The 24,380-nt window shown below is 43.3% G+C and overlaps 1 protein-coding gene across 1 annotated transcript in view; it reads right to left on the bottom strand.

Annotated features, from left to right (window-relative positions):
- Window positions 1-5,282: 5,282 nt before the first annotated feature.
- The window catches only part of LOC121946167 (forkhead box protein O3-like), a 36,956-nt gene continuing 17,858 nt past the window's right edge, over window positions 5,283-24,380 (bottom strand). The window contains exon 2 of the mRNA XM_042490632.1: window positions 5,283-9,817. Within this exon, the coding sequence (XP_042346566.1) occupies window positions 8,102-9,817 (1,716 nt within the window). The 3' untranslated portion in view covers window positions 5,283-8,101. The remainder of the gene's footprint in view (window positions 9,818-24,380) is intronic.

Genomic DNA, 24,380 nt, shown 5'->3' with positions numbered 1-24,380 from the left:
CTGTGCACCAGTCCCACGGCGTTTAACTCTGCTTTCAGCAGAAAACTCTCAGAGGCCTTCTGACAGCCTCCTCTAACACTACCCCTGTGCCTCGTCTCAACCCCGAGAAGGTTGTTTGCCATTTTAACACCTCTTGTTTGACAATATTCTTGATGCTGTCGCTGCTTTTGAGAACAAAACATAAAATAAATCACACAATTGCACAATTTAAGGATCATTATGTAAGATTTAGGGGGATTTAGTGGCATATATCGGTGAGGATTGTATATTGCAACCAGCTGAAACTTCTACTGGTTTAATAGTCCTTTAGTGTTCATCGTTCCAGAGGTTTTTAATCCTCCACTGAGGTCTCCTCCTCTCCAAAACAAACAAATCAGGTGATGAAAACTGTAAAAACACTGAATAAAGTCATTTCATGTAAAAAATAAAAAATAAAAAAAACAACAGTGGTTTTCCTACCCCGTTCATCACATCACAGTTGCCCTGTTTGCCCAGCAAATGTGTCCTCAACTGTTTTCTCTGATAACTTATTTTTGATCCAGGTGTTAAATAGTTTTAACCGGGAGCCAAATGATCCACTTTAGAGTGCTCCACCTCTCAAAAACAAATGGACATGGTTATTTAAACCAGTAAAAACACTGAATAAAGCCATTTCACTGAATCAATCAGTGTCTCTTTAGCGCTTTTCTGCATTTCAGAGATAGGCCACTAGCCTAGCACCTGCTAATGTGTGCTCACCTTTTTTTCTCTCATAACTAATGATCCATACCTTCAGGATTTTTTTCGGGAGCCGATTTATATGCAGAGGTCTTTAATATGATGTTTTGAGCATTTTCTGATTTTTCTTGAGAGAACAGTCACATTTTTTTCCTTCTGGTTGAACCCTCAATGGATCATCCCTTTGTTTAAAAAAAAAAAACTGATCCTGTGAATTGCGCCTGTCTCTTAAGTGCTGTTACAGTACTTAAGATTTGGGCTAAATGATATCTTTGAATAATCTTAGAAATACAGAGCACAAAGCCTGCTCTTGTCCTCAGTTTACCAGTGGATACAACCACAATGATCCATTTTCATCTCTAAAATGTCTGTGGCCTTCAACTGTCCTCGTTCTTCATTTCAGTCTGGGGCAGAACGTGATGTTGCTACAACTTGTTGGCCTTGGCTGTTAAAATACAACACGTAATCTCTAAATTCAACAGCCGAGCCTACAGCAACCCTCTCCTGGTGGTCTGCTGGTGTCCTCTGTGAGCTCTATTCCCATATGGAGCCAATTTGGAGGACCATCATCAGGATCACTTGGCATCCTCAGGACACCACAACATGTTGGAGTAAAAGGTCTGCATGCAACCTGACATTTTTCCACTACAAGATATTTCCACATTTAAATGTTTTTATCCTCCACTGATCTGTAAAAAGTCGCCCATGTATTAGTCACTCTTTGTTTACCTTACCTTAACTTTCCTCGTCAGGATCACGTTACACCAACCTTTGTGCCTTTGGACTGGTTTCAGACAGAGATGTAATAAAACACATCAGTTTGCATGCGTCTGTGGACCTCAGTTAGATTTATAAGATGTAGACAGTGGATTTGTTCATGATGATGTAATGCAGGCTTTTCTGATGCAGTGTTCTTATGTTTTTTATGAAAACTAGGCTAATAGAGTGCTAGGGTCTAGAATAGAACTTTTGGTTCGATGTCAAGGTTGGGGACCAAAATGCAGATCACAAAAACGCAGACAGGTATGCAAACAAAAACTTAACTTTAATGCTGATAAGTCAAAAAAAAAAAAAAGAAAAAAGAAATAAAGAAGTAGGAATCCAAACCTCAAAATACAAAATAACAAAAACTGAACTGAAACAAGCCAGGATAACAACAAATAACTCAGGTGAAGGCGGCAGCAACACACAGGAGAACATGGGAGAATCACAGGGCAGAGCTGCAGGGTAGGAGCACAGCAAGAGTAACAGACAAACTGACAAGGAACAAAGGAATCACACAGGTATATATACACACTGGGAACTAATCAAGACAACGACACGCAGGTGAGGTAAGTGGACACAGGAAACACAGGGATGGCTAACTAATGAAGGTTTGGCTGAGAACAAAAGGGTGGAGCAAACAAGACTAAAACAGAACAGGTGTGCAGGGAAGACTCTAACAAGGGGGGGCAAACCAGACTGATATAAGACTAATCAAGGGAAACACATAATGGTGAGAAGACAAACAAAGACAGGGAGCAAAACCAGACATGACACATGAGGAGTGATAAATACAAAATAAAACAGGAAACAGAAACTGTACACTGTAACTAGAAACAAGCAAAACAAAAAATATGAAACACAAACAGAAAACCCCCAAACAAAGTCCATACAATAACAAATAAAACTAAAATTATGACATTAGATGCCTGAAATAAGGTCTGTGGTTAACACAACCCGTCTGTGAATAATAAAGTTGTTATGACAGTGGTGTAGTTTGTAACTAAGTACATCACTGTCGTGTTATAAACAAACTGTTCATTTGTATTATAATGATAACTTTCTACTTCTGGGGATTGCATTGGCTTCAAAAATCAAAAAAGTAATGATTTGTGAAGATTGTATTGTTGAGCAAAACATGTGAGTATCATCACTTTTGCCACAGAGCTTATTTTCTGTATAATCAAAAAGCCAATGGAAAAATCTCATTGGCTTTTTGTCGAGGGAACTTAATGCACCACAATTTGTATTTGACACACATCATCACAAACCATTAGTTGGTGTATAGCCCATGCAATTGGGAAGGCTGCAATCACGTGATCAATGTGCTGACGGGAGCATAGCGACTGAAATTTCATGTAACAAGGTAGGTTGGGGTAGAAAACCAGGACACTGCTTTTCTGAACTGCGTGAAGCTAATATAATATAATATAATATATATGATGACAAATATGATATATTTGTCATCATGTTGTTCCTTTTCCTGAACTTACCCTACATAACTTTAAATAAGGTAAGAATGTACGGAGCCCCTCTGGTGAAATTGGATGAAAAAAAAAAAAAATGCGTGGCCACATATTACTATCTCGCGGCCATGAGATAATAACTTGTGGCCACGAAATAGTTAATGCGTGGCCACGAGATAATACCTGTGGCCACGAGATTCCTTGTGTTTAAGCCCATGCATTTTGAGCAGCCGAATTAAGTGTCTCTTGCTAAGATTTACTCCATGCCTTGCCGCAAGTGACTTAAGTATGTCATTGTAATTCATTCCTATATTAAAATAAAATAAAATTAAATCAAACTTGTCCATGATAAAAGCAACAGTCTGCATGGGATGAATACAATAACTATCTGGTGGCCGTGCCTTATTATCTCGTAGCCACGCATTAACTATCTCATGGTCGCGCGTTATTATATCTAATTTCTTAGATATCCTACAAACATTGCATTGCAGCGTGCATTTTTTTAATATATCATACTGCCTGTTGTATGAGGATCATTATTGTATGTCGTTGGTATGATGATAACTGCATTTATTGTTTTATTGTGGCTGCAGTAGCTGAGAAAAAAAGTGTCATTGTAGAGCCATTACATCAGACTCAGTCCTTCCATATTAGCAAATTAATCATTTCTATGAACAATTGAACTTTGAAGATAAAGCAGTTTTTCCCTTTGCAGCATGACCAGCGAGCAAGAACTGCTGAATCCTCATAAGCACTCAAGGACATCAGCACCCTGGAGCCTTGCCTGGGTGGGTCTGTCTGTTAGCAGTTAGCGGTGTCCCCAGCCAGCCTTTAGCTCCAAGGGCGGTCTCTACAGCGATATCACCGGGCCAAGTAAGGAAGGACCTGCTCCCAGATGCTTGAGTGGATGAATAATGACACTGTAACACAGCTTCTTTCTCGCTCTCTCTCTCTGATAATGAGGAACAGAAGAGCAGACCCTCCCCGAGGCACAGCACCTGGACTGGACTGCCTTCCTGTCTACCTCAGCCTCTGTCTCTCTCAGGAGATGGGCAGGGAAGAGTGAGACTTTGGCTGTACGCCAGGCTCTCAGTTACACTCAATCACACACCGTTTGGTCTAATTGTGAAATTATGAAACAAGTATAAAGTTACCAGACCATGTTTAAGCTCATCAGACGCTTAAAAATGTTTTTGTTTCAGGCATCTTTAAATTTAAACAAATGCTGCCTGACTTCTTCCCTCAACCTATACATTTTCCTTTCCCTCTACTTCTCACTCCTCTCCCTGCAGAGACGCTTTGCCAAGTGGAGTCAATTAAAACCGTACATCTAAGTGAGAAATGTCTGTTTGAGTGCGCGTGTCGGCGCGTATGGTTTCGTAAGCGCGCTGTGTGCTTCTTTGTGTAAATGTGTGAATTTGTGGTGTTTTCAGATGTATGTGTGTGAATGAGTGTTGTGTGTCTGTGTAGGAAATGTCTGAGTGCGTGTAGAGGTGGGGGCTCCCCTGGGGTCTGGCAGTATGGCGCTGTAGCTCGGCACACTTCTCCTGTGAAAACGCCTCCAATGGGACCGGGACAGCTGTGGCCAACCTATACCGCTTCATGGGCCATAACAAGCCTTATGACACACAGACACATACACACCTATTACTCCAATCCTTCTGACTCTGTCTGGCTGTCTGTCCTTGTTTTGTCTGTCTGTCAAGAACTCTTTCTCTCACACACACAAAACCCCCCAAAAATCACATTATTTCTGTCTTTCTTTCTCATGCAGTCTCTAGCACAAGTGATGCTTCCTGACATATGTGAAGGTACATTTTTTTTCTAATTTTTCATTCATACTGCCCACTCTCTCTACCTCCCACTCAGCGACTTGGTGTTCTGGTCAAACACGACTGCCAAGCAGGGTTGTCTGCATGTGCCAAAGGACTTATGTTTTAAAAATGAAACAAACACAATGAAGAAATAAATTAACAAGCAGCCCACATTCATTCATCCTGTCAGCTCCTGTACATGTGCGCATGAAAGAAATAGCACCTGACAAGCACAAGTACGCTCAGGAGAACCCACTTCAGACTCTGTGAAGATTCAGGAAAAGGTCAGTTTGTTGTGTTTCCATGAACAAAAGCAAATCTTCATGGTCATATTCACAAAAAATGTGATGACACAAGACTTTCTTTTAATTTCATTTATTTAACAGTCACCAGATGATGAGATACATTCTCTTAAAAAAGAAATAGACAACAAAACTGATATTATTTTTGAGATTTTAAAAACTATTATACAATATTCTTAATATATAGATTTTGTACAAAATAAAAGTCAGTAAAAGGGGCAAATAGAGAGTGATATCTTAAAAAACAGAGAGAAAATAAAAAGGGGGAGGGGATAGGAGTTGACTCAAACAACTACCACATTTAGGAGTGACAAAGACCAATCTCTTTCATAAATAAATATAGGAAAATTAGACATCATATATAGCTCTTTCCAATAACAGGGCATTGCTAAATGTCTGTAGCATAGGTTATAACATAACTGCTTTGTGAGGCCCATTTGCTCAGAAAATTCCACGCATTTTCCACACGGAGATTAGCTGGAACGCGACTAAAAGCCCTGAAATAAAGGTATTTACCTCAATTATGGGTCTGATAGTCTGCGCCGTGCTTGACCTTTGGCTGTAACAATAACCCCCGCCGCACTCTTACCCCCCATCTTTTCTTTTGTGTGCCGTACTTGGTGCAGACCAAGCACAGAGTCTCCTTTAGGGAACTAGAGAATATTTTTTCTCTCTCTCTATTTCTCTAAAGGCCGATGAGAAACAAGCTTCAGACTCTCCAACTCACAAACAGAGACAATTAAGCAGAGCAAGTGTGGGAGGGGGTGCAGGGTAATAGGAAGGTCATACTGCACTACCAACATTGAACTCCGTCCTTAAACTATGCGTATTTCAGCTCTTGTTGGTCCTTAGAATTTCAACAATACAACAACAACTACAAGACAACAGAATAAACACACAAAAAGTGGATGTGGATGGCTGTGGGGCATTACAACCCTGTTTGACATAGACTCATGCCACTCAGATTGGGCTGATTGTTTTCTCCTTAAATCGCTCCCTTTGCACCTGTTTGAGTATTTGAAGCTCAGGGTATAAGCACTGAAAACATGGCAACAGGGGAGTACAAAATACAGAGAATGGAGATGGTTTACAATACGAATACACTACCTGTTTTCAGACACACACACCCAGAGTATGGAAACTGAGGCCGATGATTGATCCCACTGCAACAACAGGCTTTTGTTCCACCCTTGTCTCCATCTTTTTCTATTTGTACCCTCTGTGAGCAGGCAAGCGGACAGTGACATTGGCCCTTCTAAGAGCAGGACAGCAGGCAGAGTGACTTGGCGTTAATCACAGTTTTGTCTCGCTTTCTTGGCACATTAAGTCACGGGAGGCAAGCGGCTGCCCGGACGGCCGGGGTGAGAGATGGGAGGACGACGCGTTAGATTCTCAATAATGACGCATCGCTGCTGCATCACTTTGGAGATTAAAAACAAGATGCTGAATTTCAATCAAGCCACATTAATGGCTCGGTGTGAGGAATGGTCACTTTGTCTCCACTGGCGGGCAGAGAGAGAGGGAACCTGGCACGAGAAGCGCAGGTGAGACAAGGTGATACGACATTTTAATTCACCAAATTGCATGCTATCCAGTAATGATAGAATCCATTTAAGGATGTAGTGACAATATTCTCTAACCGGTGACAACAGGGCACTGACAAAATGTTACTTCCAAGATAAAAGTCAATGCACCAAGGACTAAATGCATGTAGCTGTAAATAACAGGACTGCTGGTGTAAGATAATTAGTTGGATCTGATGAACATGTGAATGCCGTTAGCATTAAAGGGTCAGTTTGGATTTTTTGATGTGGGGATTTATGAGGTACTTAACCATAGTCAGTGTATTATCTGCAATAGATGGCAATCAGCACGCCTCCAGTTTGGAGAAGCAGGCTGTAGTCTGACATGGAAGCTCTGCGATATACTGCTGTAGAGGGGCCAGCAATTAAAACTATCGTTTTTGTCAATGGGGTCTGGTGGCTTTGACGAGCGCATAGATGGGGACCTGAAGCATTAACAGCTTCTCCGTCTGAACAGGCTGTCTGACAAAAAAGGTAAAGTGGTGGAAATACTCTCATTGCAGCATATACTTAAACTGTTATAGATTTATTTTTTTGTGGTGAATCTGTATTTTTAAGTGGCTAAAATATGCTTTGTTGCTGCCCCGTCCACAGCAGTACATTGCTTAGCTTCAGAGTCGGTACTCCTGCTACTTTTCCAAACTGGGAGAGGTATGTAAGTATGTGTGTAATAAACTGACTATGGGTTAAGTACCTCACACAACACCACTTAAAAAAAAATCGTAACTATCCCTTTAAGATTTTTAACTGGTTTCAGATCAGAAAACTATTTTTAAATGCACCGTATTTACATTGAATCTAGTGTCAAATCTGGGTTTAATTTAACAATATAATATTAATTATGTTTGTTTTTTTTTTAAATTGTGTGGACAGATGAGGAATAGGCAATATCTAAGCTTTTGAGCTGACACTGAATTTGGAAAAAACAAGGCTCTAAGCAACCAAGGATTTTTTACTAAAAAAAGTCCCCACCTCTGACAATGACAGCATATTAGAAAAGGAGTCCAATTTTAATTCAGTGTCAAGATGTGACACTTTATCAATGGAGCTTGTAATTTCCTCATTTGTTGGCGTCAAATACCGCCGTCACCTTAACAAAATCTGCCAAGCTCTGCCTGAGCTACTCTGTGAACGCGTGACACTGCGAGATGTGACCCACTTGCAATAAAGTGCATTGAGAGTTCAGTTCTCATGGTAGATGAGAAGCGATGTTGGGCGAGCACAGCTGAGAGATTGTCATCACAGTATAGCTGATATGAAGAAAAACCTAATGTGACATGAACTAGATCTCTGGGGGGGGGGGGTCAAAAGAGGAGAGGGCGACAGAAGAATTGTCAAGACAACAAAGCGAGACGGGAGTGTTGGTCCTATAGTCTCTGTGTCAAGTCAGGAATGTCACAGTTGAGCACAGTGCTTCATGGGTAGGGTAGTTCTTTAGAGGGCAGAAGGTGTTGACTTCAGCCAGGCACCCAGCTCTGGTTGCTGTGGGCTTGCTGTGGACCAGTCAGACCGCTCATCCCCATGCCCATGGTCACACCCATACCCATACCCATGCCGATGCCCACCCCCTGGGCTAGGGAGCAGTCAAAGTTAAAGTCCATCTCCTCCCCAGAGTCCATAATGTCATGGAGGAGGATAGACTCCACATCGCAGTCCAAGCTACCGTGGAACATATCAATGTCCAGGTCAGCCGGTAGTCTCTCGTGAGGGTGAGGTTGGTGATAGCCGTGGTAGTTGCTCCCAACACTACCATTCCCCATCCCCTGGCCATGGTGATATGGTCCGTTAGTCATGCCTTGGTGTTGTGGGTCGGGGTAATGGTTGTGACGGGGGTGTGGGGCGGTGGCCACATGGCAGGAGTCCTGGGGCATGCCAAGCATACCTGCTGGGTTTGGGGGGAGGGTGGTGGAGGCAGGGAGGTGGGCGTGTGAAGGGGGGCTGTACAGGTACGGAGCTTTGTGGTTGTAGGTCTGCAGCTGATTGCTGTTGCCACGCGGGATGAGGGCCACAGCCCGGGGCGGTGTGTGGTTATGGCTCTGGCTGAGGTTATGACCGTTGTGAGCGAGGCTGTGAGGTGAGTTGTGGTTGTGGTTGGTGACATTGTTGTGATTGTGACTACTGGTATGGCTGTGAGTTCTGTTATGGCTATGAGCTGAGCTGTGATTATGAGGTCCATTGTGGCTGTGGCCATTGTGGTGGCCGTGGTGGTGGCTGTGATGGTTGGAGCCTACTCCATTACTAGCTTGAGCCATCATAGGGTGGCTTTCCCTCTCCTGTCCCAGCATCATGTCCTTGGAACAGTACTGCTGCCTGGCTGGACCCCCTGTTAGCAGACTCTGCAGGGCATTGGTGCTGGAGTACGCTCGCATGGTTCCAGAGAAACTCGCTGGCTTGTTCTCCTGAATGGTCTGCATGGGTGAGTGGTGGCGCAGCATCCCCATGCCTGTTGCACCATAGACGCCTGCACCATATGGGCTCTGCCCCTTCACTCCAGAGCTGTAGTGGTAGACAGGGGTTTGGTGCTTGTGTCTGCCAACAGCTGGATGCTGCTGGTGTTGCTGCTGCGGTGGGTGGTGGTGATGATAACTGTCCTCCATCAGCTGCTCATCCAGGCTGATGGCACCTGTCAGGTTGGCCAGCTGAGGCAGCTGCTCAAGAGGAGGACAGCGGTTCCCTGCCCCCATGGACGGAGAGCGGGCACTGGTCGGTGAGGGGTAGAGATGGGGGGAAGTGGAACAGGACAGACCACCTTCCTCTGGTTCCTCTGGCTCTCCCTCTGCGAGGATCGGTGACAGACGGCCACTCAGCGTGGAGGCTGAGGAGCTAGCTCTGGAATGGAGGTCTGTCCAAGCATCAAACTCTCCATCTGTGCCAGATGCACCTCCAGCTCCTGGGAGGCCTTTCTGTGGAGGGCTGCCATGATCGGGAGAGCCCTGGAGCCCAACCACAACAGACCCCGCTCCGATCCCAGGACGGCCAACCCTCTTGCCTCTGACGCGGCCTTTGCTTTTTAGGTATTTGGTGCTGTTGTCCATGGAAACTGCTCGCCGGCGGGGGGCCTTGCCCATTTTCCCTCCATCTGGGTTCAGCATCCACCAAGAACTCTTCCCCGTTCCCTCATTCTGCACCCTGATAAAACGCGTGTGAAGGGATAGGTTGTGTCGGATGGAGTTCTGCAGAGAGATGAGAGAGACAAACACGGTAAGAGAGAGATCAAATTAAATTGTATTACATCACATAACTTCTCATTTGTACACAAACTGCTTTTCTGAGGTGAACACTTTAAATGAGCGCAATTTACATAAGATTCATATAAAATGTACCAGAGGAAAATAAGATTTTTTGACATCAAACGTAAAAATCAGCAATGCAGACGAGCCTACTTATGAATCATTCATTCTATACATGCTCAGTTGTAGAAAAAAATGTGCCAAATTATAAGGTCGCTTCCACGTCTATTATTAAATGAACAAAACACGCCTAAGTAGATGCACAACCCTCCGTGCAATCAGTGTCAACCAATGTCAGAAAAATTAGATCACGTTAAAAAACACAAACATGTTTCAAAGGACAGCACGGAGCACGACCTCATCAGCCTCAACCAACCTGAGACGACCTGAGACTCGGTCTTGAGACATTCTCCCTATGTGCGTCAATCCTCCCACTTTAATTTCCATCAATCCATCTGTCCTCCTCTACTTTTCCTTTCAGCCGGGCTGATGTAAGCTGCTGTGGTTGGGCGTACTGTATGTTTGAAGTCGGTGCCAGTCTGGCTTAGTGCCAGCGCTGTCTCTTTTGCTCTCGTAGCTTGAATGGGGGGATGTATCGCAAGATTGAGCCGGGAGCAAGGAAGGCTAATGGATGTATCCCACCCTCCGACATCTACCTTCACTGCCTATCTCCCTCTCCCTCCCTTGTTCTGTCTTCATCACGAACCCGTTTCCTCTTTTGTCACTGAGTTCTACATATTTTTTATTTTTCCCATTTCACACACCTCTTTGCACACAACAGTCATTTTCCACTTCTGCTTTCCATCTCTGTGCCTTCAATTATACAGTGTGTCACCAATTACTTTCCCATTATCCTCTACACCGGCATGTACAGTCACTGACTCAGTAATTCATAGGATATAGTGTTTTGGTTTTTTTAAAAAAATTTTTTATAATCATTTACATCTCAAGGGTTGCTGAATGCTGAAGGTTCCTGGTGTGCAACAGAGTCTGTCGTCGTAATTCTGCTCTTTGTTGTGCGTGCGGCATTTTGACGCTCATGGAGGAAAATATCAAATCAAAAGCACCTCCTGTGGTTTAGGAATATACTGGGACAATAGATTGTTTCAGATTGAGGGGTACTCACACTTCCACCATCTCCATTATGTTGCGGATTATTTGTATTCACGCTGAATTGCACGGCGGGGAAACAAATAAATCAAATTGCGGCGGAGAACACAGAAACGGGAGGCGAACTGAATTCAGGTGATCTGTGAATGCCTCCTTGGGTTATCTCGCTGTGACACCTCCGGCATTGGGTAACCATGGCAACCGGGTAAACGTGCAACGGCAGAACTATATCATATTGTGGTGAGAGTCAAGAGAGTGAGCGAGAGAGATGGAGGGAGAGTGGGGGGATGGGGGAAAGGATGCAAGAGGAGGCGGTTGTTTGATGCTGCTGCTCCAACACTAAACAGCCTTTCATCTCGGCAGTGCAGGTCCGCAGGGGATGCCCGCTCCCTGCTTCTGACGGCTTCTCTACGTGCCGCGCCAACTCCCTGTCTCACCCTGGCTGGATCATCCACCTATCATACCACTCCAAATCATCCCCATCAAGTCCTGTGCATGCCTGAATTAAAACATATGTAAGCTTTCATGCCATTCCACCACGGCCGGTTGTAAATGGGGCATCTTTCAGAGAGCTGAGCCACTTCATGCTGCAACTCTGTGTGACCTGTCTGATTCAAATCTCGATTTATCCCCGTATGAGGGAAGAGCAGCCCCATTGAACTTGGAGGGATTTGTCATCATCCCAAACCCTCTTTATCTGATGAATCCACCTGCTAGAGAGATTTGAGAGATTTCGGACAGTGGCCAGCCATGGCATCATCATCATCATCACTGCTAGCTGCCGGCTTCCTGTCGTGTAGTTTTCCACCACATGTTTTTCTCTGTCATCCTGTTTGTGTGTTTTAGGATCTAAGAATAGCTCAGGTTGCAGGTGGTTCCACTGTGGGTGTGGTTCTGTCCGCCTCCTGTTCCCTCACTCTGAGTCAGGGGCAATTTGGCCAGCCTATGGCCCTCACGCCCCCGAAACAAGCAGTCACTGCTAATCCCCCTCCATCCCTGAGTAATCCCAGACAATCCTGGGCTAATCCCAAGTTGATTCAGGGGCACTCCCAGCTGGGTGTCTCACACGGAGCCATGCCAGGTCACCGCGGACGCAGCAGGCAGCCCAGATATGCTATGATCCAATAGTAATACAGCAAAAGGGAAGTTTGAGATGTGTGAAATAGGGACACCATAAACCCCTTATAGGATGTAGTGTTAATGTCTGTGTGTGTGCTTTTTAGTAGATTTTTTGAGGCAGTGATCCGATGTTAACCGCATTTTTTGATGCCTCCATCGAATCAACTACCTTTACTCTGTGTTCTGTCCTTGAGGGTTGGCTTTGCCACATTTCTACCCCTACGGGTTGAATAGAATAAAATTGAAAACTTTATTATGTATTAAATATTCATAAAATGGAAATTCTCTTTCAGCCCCCTGGCTTGCTAAGGCAGACGGATGAAGCCCACAGAAACATACAATGACAGAGAGGAACACACACATCACACGCCTGGGTCCAGGAAGCTGCTTCCTATTCAAATCATAGCCCTTTAATACAATGGGCCTAGTGGAGAGGGCTCTAAATAATGAATGAACCAGTGGCTGGGCTTATGCAGGGAGATGCACCGCCTGGTCCCGTAATACTGAACAGAACCGACAGAGTCATAAGAAGAGGTGTGACTTCTTTGTTTTGTGATCAGGGACATCCAATTTCATCCTCCGTCTACAAACACAACTCAATCTGGATGAAAGGGGTTAAACTGGATGTAAAGTAAAAGAGGATAAGGGTAAGAGGTTATGGACCAATCAAAGCCAATTAAGGTGAACAAGGTTCTTTTGGTCGCTGGAAAACAATGAACTTGGGTTCAACTCTCATTAAAGCCTAAAAATCTGATTTAGATATTAAGACAATAGATACCAAGCTACAGGACAGTCCTCTTTGTACTCAGATTAGAAGCTTAAGCTCTCTTTTGGAACAAATTTGCCAAAGTGACACTTTTTTTTCTCACAACGCACACGTAGGGATGGATCGGTATGCAAATTTAACACATATAGTCATAAAAAACACAATTCGCAGTGAATTTCCATTATCAGGATAATCATGAATATTGTGTCGAGCAGCACCGAAAGAGATGGCTGGGCAACCAACAATAAAAAAAAACTCTGCAAAAACAAACTGTATAAATAATGACCTCAAAAAGATGCAAAAGGTCAGGTGAAAACATATTTTGGGTTATTTTGCTTTCACATGTTTTCTTTAAGACAAGTGCAAACTAGTGGAACCTGCCTAAAATATACATTTAGATGTTTTTTTAATTTAGATTTCTGTTCTGGAAATGTATGCAAAAACTGCATAATTACATAAAGAATAATTTGCATATTTAAACATGACATTTCAGAAAACTTGTAATACAAAAAATGATTGTCTTAATGTAATCTGTTTTTTTTAGTTTTATAATGTATGAAATTTTGCAGTACATATCGTCAAAGGCCATTTTCTAAAAATGACTTTTTTTTCTCATGCTCTGAGCCAAAAACCTCCATATTAGTTGCACTTACGTTCACCACACCTTACAGTTTTATTTTACCTATGTTCTGAAGGGGTTTTTTTTTTTTTTTTTACAGAGGGGTTTGTTCATGTATCATTCATAGCCTGATTCATTATTATTATTATTATTATCATCAACATTTTCTCCCTAAAAACATGGCAAAATCTGAGTTTTTTAAATGACTATTAAGAGTATTTTCTTAATTGTGGAGAGAAGAAAAGACATATCCAACATTTCCTCTGTGAAACCTATGGCTCTAACATGACAACAAACTCAAACAAAAATGTTAAACCTGGTTTTATCCAATGTTAAGATTTTTGTTCTGAAATTGTATGCAAATCATTGCAGATCTTTTTAATTAAATGTTACCTCATTTGCATATTTAAATATACAATGTCAGAAAACTAGTAATATGAAAAAATAATGTCATTTCAGAAATTTCAAAAGCCTGACTTTTGGAGGTTGTTTTCCACTTAAAAAAAAAAAAGAAGTGTCCTATCTGTGATACAGTAGAAATATTTGCTTCTTAACAAAATGTATATTCTAGTTCCATTCTAAGAGTTTTAAGCATGTTTTTTATTGTTTAATAAATGTTGTAAATTATGTTTTCATATTGCTTACACGCAGGTGGACTAAGCAATAAGAGGGTTTTTCATTGGCTCAATATTTGTTGATGAGCTGAACCAGGTTCCTGGAATCCATCCATAATAATGTCTTTAAGAACCATTCATTTGGCTTTTGGAAATCTTACAATACCAATCAATTGCTCTCCTGTTCCTCCCTCCCTTCTTCCACACACACTTGGTTTGATTCAGGGACTGGAGAGGCCTATTTAGTGCTGGGAATCAATGAAGTTTAATGGCTATCAGTGCTGAGGCTTAGCACACATCAAGGTCTGACTAACTAAACAATCCACCTGCATTATGAGGCCAATATGGGTGCTCAATATGCCATATCCTCACTGTTCGCACAACAATGTGTAACTGCCACAGGCTTGTCAGTTAAAGTGACTGTGCCCACTTGTGTAAAATGGCTTTGTGCCCAACGCGTCCCTCTGTTGCCTCTCCCAAGATGTCAGTCAGGCATTAACATTGGGAGTACATGAGTGTGGGGGCAGGGGTTGTTATGTTGGGCCCAATGGTTCATCTGGGATAACCTGACTGACTGGCATGGGGGCAGCTGTGCTGGGGGGTACAGCAGGAGGTGGAGGGGCCTGGGGGTAAGGGGTGGGAATATAGAGGTACCGCAAGGGGCCCCTCCACGCCACACAAAGGGGTGCCCTCAAAATGCCCCCCACTCGCCCCATCCCCCTCCATTAGCCCCCCCAACCCCCACCCTCCACCCCCATCAGAACCCACTCAAGGTTTTTTCCCGCTCACACACCCACACACATGCTCACACACAGAGGGGAGAGGAAACAGGTCAAACGGTTTATAGGACCCATCTTGTGGCGAATGTGCACTCATTCAAACAGAACTGAGTGACGAACTAAGGCCTGTGAGTGGGGTCTGGGAACCAGCAAAAAGAAACCACTCACCCGATTCAAACAACCTCAAGGGTGAAGCAGCGTGGTGCGCTTGCCCAGCTAAGAACACAGCAGCTGTTCTTGTAGTGGCACCGGTAAAGCTGTTTGCCACACTCGACTGGTATTACCAAACCATTTCATGCAGAATGGAGCCATTATGTATTGTCAAAGGGTATCCCTCTGTGGTGCACATTCATTTGATAAGCCCAAATCAAGGGGGAGTAACAGAAGCACTAACTGTGTTTATTGTGATGCTGTTTTTGCCTGTGCAGAAGGCAGGAGGGATCAGGGGGAGGGGAGGTTTCAACACAAGCAGTTTTGTTCAGCACAGGAATGAGTTTTGTCAGCTAAGCCTGTCTCCAGGCTATTGGTGGAAATTAGCGCCGGCTAAATATTCGCTTTCCATGATTGATGTCACGGCTCGCGTTGTCCCTTTGAAGGGAAATAAAGAATTTAGAGCCATGTGGATTAATAGGGACAGGGTTGGGGGAATTTTATGTGTCTGAGGGGGACTTGAAGAGGGACTGAAGGGCCTAATGGCTGCACTGATATGGCACAATGGAGCTGAGACGATATGGTGTATCAGAGAGTGAGGGAAGACAAGTGAGACTATGACAGTGAGTACAAGAAAGAAAATTGGAAATTGTTTGTATGTGTATGTGTGTAAGAGAGAGTACGTGTGTGTGTGTGCGGGAGAGAAAGAGAGAGATGTAGCTATTTGCCTGAGAAGCCCAGAGTCAGATGATTAAAATCCCTTTAGGAGGCTTCTTTAAGAGAGGACAGATGGGCAGACAGGCCTGTTTTTGGAATGCAATCAAATTGAAAAGATTAAAAAGGAGTCTCTTTTATTAGGAGGTGAGAAACAGTTACTTCTCTGCCACATGCCATCATCGCCTCCACAGCACTGGTCACGACTGCATTGGCATGCGAGGCGCATTACAGCCCTTGTTGGGGAAGAAATAAACCTGGGATTAGGAATTGCATCTATCACAGTATCACTGTGGGGTCTCTGAGGATTGGCAGCATTTCTAATTTCTTGCTGAATAAATACGATTTACAGGAAAGAGTCAAAAACTCTTTTCTTCTCGAATCATTACAGAACAGGCTAAAGTGAACTGAGGTGGCTCAAGGACTTTTCACCAATAGCTGTCCTATTACAGACAGAACTTTCATTTAATCTCAACACCAAATCTGAACAGGTACAATTCAAATGTGCATTCCCTCGCCTGCCATTGTACTTGAATAGACTGCGTTTGCACAGTAGAGTGATTCAAGCACTGTGAAAGGTGCTCTGTATCCGACCCCATTATTCCACAACACTGCAGGAGTGCCATTTATAAAAAGGCTTAAAATGGAAAGCAAGTGTGTGGTAGTGTGTCTGGTAGTCTCAGATCAGGAAGTGGCTGCGGAGAGGGGTGTAATGGAGTTGGTAGGGGATTCCTGCCTGACTGTGCACTAATTGCATCCAATGGCTGGCGAGCCATCAGCCGTGCCCACCCCGGCGCGGAGGGAAGGGCTGGCATCGGGGTGGCGGGGTGTGGGATAGAGAAGGGCTGCCGCAGCTTTGGTGGGTAAAAATAGACGCTGACAGATTAGTAGAGCATCTGAGACCCGGACAGGAGATCGGAAAATCCGCTCGCCTGATGCCAGGGACAGCTGAGTGTTTCCGGTGGGCACAAAGGGGACACAATCTGGGCATCGTGTCCAACGCCCACGCATAAAACGGGGGGAGCCTCCGAGTGTGGGTGCGAGCACATGAGCGTGCACGTGCCAGAGGAGAGCATGGGTGTGGTTTTTCCACTGGGACCTGCAAGGTAGGCAGAGCTTGCGCCCTCCCACTGAGGATTCACACAACAGGTGTTTGGGCTGAGCCACCTGTGGAGCCGGCCGCCTGCTCGCACTTCACACCTCGTCTAGGGAGCAAACTAACATTTTCCACTGGGCTTGCCATGCTTTTGTTAAAGACCAACACGTTTCTGGAGAGGCTTTTTATGGCCCTTTTTACAAGATCTGCATGATATGCATGTGTGCAAGCGCACACAAGTCAATCTGCATTTATGTGAGCGGCTGTGTGTCTATATTTGTGTATCAGTCCATTTAATAGCCAACAGGCACCGTGTGGATTTGATTATATTGAAACCTCCCTCTGCCATATACAAGAAACTGTCGGCCAACAATGGAATCAATGCAGGCTCGGGCTTTTTTTTTTTTTCACACTCGGCCTCCAACATAATCTCATTCATAACAATGAGAATCTCATTTCCCACATTCTAAAGGTCAGTGCACACCTCTGATCACACTTTAATAAACATCATTCTCAGCGTTTAATTTAATTTCAGCAGAGCAGGAAACTCATAGGCAGCCATGCAAAATTCATCGGATCGTCCCTTTAATTGCTTCACTTTCACAGAACAGAGAAGGATGACCGCAATCAACGCGCGCACACGCACACACACGCACACACACACACACACACACACACACACACACACACACACACAGAGAGGAGATAAGTAGTCAGTCACATGCCAGTTTTGGTTACATTTTAATAAAATAAGCTTCACATTTTTTTTGAACCTGCACCAAGTAGTGGCTCCACATCTCTTTGTCATCACACATTTTAAACTCTCACCTAAATTGGCAAACTGCACACACACACACACACACACACACACACACACACACACACACACACACACACACCTATACACACACTCCGTTACATTGCACACACACATGCCAACATGATACAAAGCCTGGCACACCGGGCACACTCATTACTGCAATGCCAAGCTACCAGTTGCTAAGGAGACCTGTGGGAGAGGGAGGGTTCCTTGTTGTTGCCATAGCAGCCAGCTCGCTCCCTGCCAACTCTCTCCCTCGGGGAGAAACAAGGCAAGAGGTGGGGGGTGAAGTGGGTAGAGGTAGGGGGCAGCGGTTTAATAGGGCTATGAGGTGCAGGGGAACTTCATTAGCCATCAGTGTGTGCCGCACCAACCACTGCTTCCCATGAATGCCTACCCACATGCAACACTTCAGTCTGCAGACTGCCACTTACTCACGCACAGCCCATAGACTCCCACTTATTCGCACACCTATACAGAGAGGAGGATAGAGAATGGCATGCTTAGAATGAAAAGCAGGGAGTTGGCGGTGGGGGGGTCGAGCGTATCTGCGGGGGGGGGGCTGAGAGGGCAGAGGTGGGTAAAGAACAAAAAAAAGGATGGGGGAACAAAGGGGAGTTAGAAAGGGTCTTGAATGTGGGGGCCCGGCTTGAAAGAGTGGCAGACTCTTAGGTAGTTAAAGGCTGTATGAAAGCAGTTCCCTTTATAGTGGTGCCTCCTCCTAACCAACCTTGACCTTCAGCTACAGCCTCTATCCTTCAAACCAAAGAATAGCACAAACACACAGACAGCACATTGTACATACAGTTTGCTTTCTTCGAATACAATGCAACAGCATGACAAACTGCAAACATTCCTCCGTAGTCTTTAAGGTTGCTTTGGAGCATATAGCAAGCTGTTTTACCATTTGTGATCACATTTTCATGCCCATGGTAAAGCAGGCAATGTTTACATGTTAAATGTTTTGTTCTAAATTTCTAAAAGTTTGCTGTGTCACTCTCAGTAACATTTTTTTTTTGTGTAACACACTCTGTATGTTGTCATTTAAATATCTCTTAGTTTCTGTGGTCAGACTATAAAAGAGCAATTTGATTGTGAATGATGGCTGTAAGCGCTACCTGTTAATGGAGCTGTCACAAACACTAACATATCACTGACGACCAATCAAGCTTCTGCAAACAGAGCCAAGGTGCCTCCTCTTAGCGCTCAAATGTAACTGTGGTTATGAGTTTAATTAATTCCTTTGAACTGTCTATATGTGTAACTGATTTTACAATTAAATTGTTTTATATCATCTCAGTGTGGCACCCCAGAAGTACCATTGGCCTTGGTTAATAGGTAACATTTATGAGCATTCATCACAGTTTTCAGATTTATCCACTTGGAAGGAAAAGCTTAATTTTCAGGTGTAAATCTCACTTTGATTTGGATGGAAGGACGAAACTGAGAAAACTGTTTTTTTTGTTTTTTTATCCATATGAGCATACACAGCCTCATGACTAAGGATAAAATTGAGTGGAAGAGTTATTTCATTGATACTGTCCTCATAAAGCTTCGATGCATTGTGCGTCAAAAGTTTCACTCCACAGAGACGTGTGTGGATACTTTTGATCAACTGAATTGACCAAATTTAGAAAATGCTTAAATTTCTATAAATGACATAACATCTATAAACAGTCATCTGCATATGTGGTAGGCAATCATAGGCAATTGTAGGCCACAGGACAAGATTTTGGTATCAGAAGCCTTTTGTGTTGTGTTTTTTTTTTTTTTTTTTTGTTCAAGCGGTATTAACCCAACATTTTTGCGGAACAAGTAAAAAGTCTGTGTTGAGATGAAGGTATTGGCCGAAATGCAGTCTAGAAACCCATCAATGTATCTTTTAATTTTTTTAATTTAACTGCTTTCACATGCAGATATCTGTTTATTGAGATTAGCTAAAATGACCAGTGCATGGAAGATTAAGTATTTTCCCACTTAATCCACTGGCTTCAACAGATTTCTCAAAATATTGTTTGGTACCCCCAGAAACTGTCAGACCAATAGTGAAAGAGTACTGAGATTGTTAACATATGAACATCATGATAATATCATGCATAAGAATAAATGACAATGTATAACAACTTGGAAAAAGATCTGTCCACATTCAGGCTGTTCTCATGCACAGTTTAAACACATACCTACCAAAGAAATTCCACAATCGTATATAACTTTATTCCACAAACAGTGGAATTAAAACTTGCACGTTTGTCATGTCATGCCAAGCAACCCAAAAAGACTTTTTCCCATTGATTAACATGGTAAATAAGATGTCTGTAAATCAGTTTCATTATCGGAATTCAATCTATTTGGTCTGATAACATTTGGAAGTTTAAAAGAGCTGCACAATTTAAAAAATTCATATGAATTCAAGTTAGCAGAAAGGTAAACTGGAGGTAGCTGGCTTGGCAGTCAGAAGTCTCCGGCGGGATTCCTCTGTGGGATGCACGGTGCGGAAACAGTGTTGATCATCTCTGTAATTTTATACATGGCAGTTGAACAACTTTGGCTTGATGCGCTAGTGAGCAACTTTCTTATGAATTAACAGAACCCGCCTTCAATACTGTATCCAATTTTCTTTACACATCCATGGTGTAAGAAGGCAAACAAACATTGGACTTTCTCCCAAGACTGCTGTTTGGAACTGTGGGAAACCGAGTGAACTTTGAGTTATTTTAAGGTAAGTCACTACCATGTTTCTTTTGTGCTTAACCGAAACAATTTTGCGTTAAGTATGTAACATCATTCATTATTTGCTAATTTGTTAGATATCATTGTGTGATAATATTTTGACACAATACAGAACCAGCATTTTGAAATCTTTCCTTTTCTCCAAACGGATCAACTGTTGGTGCTCAAAAAGTGCTGCTTTAGTGTTATTGAGTCTCCACACAGAGAGAAAAAGATGTGTTTCAAAATGAATCCACGTTAGTGTGGACATAACCTCTGAAGGATGTTGCTGGTGAAATCAAGGAGAAGAGCTCAACTCCTGTCGGGTCAAAGTGAGTTCTGTATTCAGGAGCAGTTCTTCAAATATTGACTGCCTGATAACCTATGATGCTCCTGGCTGCCTCAAATTCTCATACTTTAAGTACCAGTGTACAGTGCGAACCAGGGAGCGTATCGATTTGGTCTCAATGAACTCCGTGCGGTTATATGCGGTTAAGAACACCACCCACCTCAACCTCCCCCACCCTGACTGGAGCTCGACCAACTCAATGCAACCTCAGGAGGAGAGAAATTGAAGGGTAGCGGGAGAAAGACACTCCTGAGAGGAATGAGGAGATGGGGGACAAGAAAAGACAGGATTTACCCCCTCCTCTTTCCCTTCCTTCCTCCCCCCTCCCCTCTCCGTTTCCTGAAACAAAAAGAGCCCAATTAAGTCAGTTTGAGTTAGGGTCTTATGTGTGTGTCTGTGTGTGTGTGTTGGCAAAAAATTGTGAATCCAAAGCGCAAGTGTGTGTGCAATAAATGGAAATACGGGGGCAACGTACTGTAAGTTGTAGAGACTGTCTGAGAGAGAAAAGGGGGGAGGTTTGTTAGGGAGAGAAAAAGAGGGGTGAATCTCTCTCTCTCTCTCTCTCTCTCTCTCTCTAGCCTAAGAGGGCCAAACTTGCTCTCAGCTCCTCGACGGGAGACGCTGAAATATTAATCGCCACGCTCCAGCCGCAGACTAGTGAACACAATCGCTTCAAACTCCCACCCTAATGAGTGTGTTCATGAATGGCTAATGTGCACAGATGGGGGGCTGATGACTGGATAGATCGCAACGGGGAGGTGAGGGAGGGAGAGGAGGGAAGGGAGGGAAGGGGGGAAAGTGAAATTTCGGCGGGGCGTGGTGGTGGTGGTGGTGAGGGGGTGCAGCGGCGTGCCATGACCTTTTAAGAGCCTCCTGAAAACTTAATTAAGACTAGCCCCGCGCTACTCTTCCTTTCTCTTACTCCCTCTCCCACGCACACACTCCGACTCATGCTCGCATGCCTGCACACACACACACACACACACACACGTGAAAAAAAAATTCTTTATGATCCCTCGTTCTCATCTTCTCTCCTCCTAGTGCATGCCAATTGTTTACCCCTTGCCCTTTTACACACCCCGCTGATCTGATGCACAATAGACCTCTAGGTATAAAACTTGAAAAATGACTCAAGCAGGCTTTTTGTGCACACGTCAATTTCTCGGTCATGTTAGCGCGCACACATCCTGAGATAAACAAAAACATGAGTAGACATTAAAACTGCACAGGCAGGTATGTCGCTCCTCACCCCCTACGTGGATACATCTCAAGAAGAGACTTTACAGGGCTCTGAGGAGCAAGGTGAAGAGCTCCTTCACATTAAAAGCCATTTACTTCCACAGAGGAGTTGCCCTGAACCGAATCCTGACCTGCTTGCATCGTGGGGCGTGTACAGGCCAAAGCGCCCTCTCAACTGCAGCTTGTTCTTTGGGAATGTTAATGCTTTACATCCATCTTTTATGGCTGGATCTGACCTGTTCTTTCACCCCTGGGATACGTTTCACCTGAGCGTTCTTATCACGGACTCCTTACCTCATCATCATTTTAAGTACTGACACATTTTGATCACACGCGGAGAAACAGAAATGCCCGTTAACGCGTCTTCCCAGGACTCTCCATTACCATAGAGGCCACCTACGGATTAAGAGCATCCAGCGTGTAGACGCACATACAGACACACACATACATACATCGACATGCATACACTCACAGCATCTAATTAGAGGAGTAAGATGCTGTGACCTAATTCCTAACCTCTCCTCGGCGGTATGGGTTGGAGCCTCTGCTTGGATCAGTTGGACTAGGGCGGGAAAATAGAAGGTGCCTCACAGGGAGAAGTATGGCAATGGAAAGAGGCTGAACAGAGGGGAAGTGATGGGAAGATTTCTTTAAATATGAAAAATTAGGAGGTAGGGTTCAGGCAGCAGAGAGTGAGACAAGACCATCATGGGACTGCAGCTAAATTTAATGTGTAATCATGTAATATAATGCATACAATGCATTTTACTTTGCACGATATGCATTTTTTTTCCATAACAAATTATATATTCTAAACCTTTTTACACGTTAGCTATCAGAACTATGCCCTCTTATGTTTAATGATGTTATAGATGTTGTTAATTTGTTGATCATACTTTTTTGCATCTAATCCCTACTGTAGTCAGATAACAGCAGTATTTATGACTGTCCTTCAAATTAAACATTATGTCCATTTTATTTCTGTTGTCTTGTTACATTTTTTAAGTTTTGTAAAAAATGTGGATATAGTGCAATTACTTTAAGTCCCCCTCTACTCAAAAATGTATTTTTCTTGTGTTTATATCCTCTATGGAGGCCTTTTACATTCCTTTGCTATAGTAGGTTATGTCTTTGCATTTCCCTAAAATCTGAGATTCAACTATACGCCAGGCAAGCTAGACTGGCTATGACACTAACACGAAAAACAATTGCTGTATAATACAGAAAACAGGTATTGACAGGGAACAGACTTTGACAAAACAATTTTGAAGAAAACTGAAATCTCAACTGCAGAGTGAACTTGTCAGAGTAAGAGTTAGCATTAGCATTAGCATAGTGAAAGTTTTGACAAAAACAGAGTAGAGTTTGTAGTTTCTGGATATAAACCACACACTGGAGCTTCCTTCCACTACCTACCAAAAACTCCATTAGTTATTACTGTATGCTTCACAAACACCAGCGCTGTTTCAGTCACTGCCAGAGAGTCTACAAGCTAACAAGCATAAATAAACAATGCTAACTACAGTTGCCATTCTGCTATATCTGCCAGCCTTCAATTTAGGTAAACAAGGCTAAAACACGTATGGCTCAATCTCTCAAATGTTTCCACCACACTAATCTACACTGCTCTTTCACCAGTCAACCATTGAAAATTTCTCAATGAAATAAAAACCAGTAAATCTTTTTCCAACCCCTTTCAAGTTTTTTTTTTAAACTGTTATATGCGGAAAACCATGGTAAACAAAATATCAGTATTAGTATAACTATTTTTACATGTTAAAGCCCTGATATTTTACGTTTCTGGGCTTAAACAAAAGCTGGAGCGGTTAGGCCTTGTCAGTAGCAGCTAACTCGGCCTCAACTGCCCTGAAATGTAAAGATTCAATGAAAATAGTTTTCATTACAATAAACTGATACAGCAATGATGTCTTGTTTTTTTAATGTTGTAAAATAATCTTTTAAGAAGAGCAAACACATAAGTGTTAACATCGCAGAGACATTTTATACTTTAACTTCTTTATGTTGGGAGGTGTAGGAATTTTATTCTTTGGTTAAAGAACCACCATTCAGAGATATAAAAGAAAGCTTACCATATAAACTATCTAAAAAGAGAGACAGAGAGAATCACACAACTAAAGACTTCTATTTTTTTTTTTTTTTACCTATAAACACCACCTCAATAGGATGCTTTCATGCATTTGGGCCGCAGCCACAGACTAACTTAAAAACAAGCAGCACCACAAGCTGCCCCCCCACCCCACTCACTGTTTCCTGCCTCGACTGCCAACACAGTCTAGGCATGATAGAGGGAAACCAGCGGAGGTACTGAGAGGGGAATTAACCTTTGAGAAGGGACTGCATTGGCAATGCTCACTGTACTTTAAGAGGTTGAGTTCAAGATTTCACTTTGCTGTCAACTGGG

The sequence above is a fragment of the Plectropomus leopardus genome, chromosome 7 (assembly GCF_008729295.1).
Source record: "Plectropomus leopardus isolate mb chromosome 7, YSFRI_Pleo_2.0, whole genome shotgun sequence".
In the NCBI taxonomy this organism is placed as follows: Eukaryota; Metazoa; Chordata; class Actinopteri; order Perciformes; family Serranidae; genus Plectropomus; species Plectropomus leopardus.
Note: the sequence above shows the minus strand (reverse complement) of the source record. Positions and strands in the feature narration are given on the sequence as shown.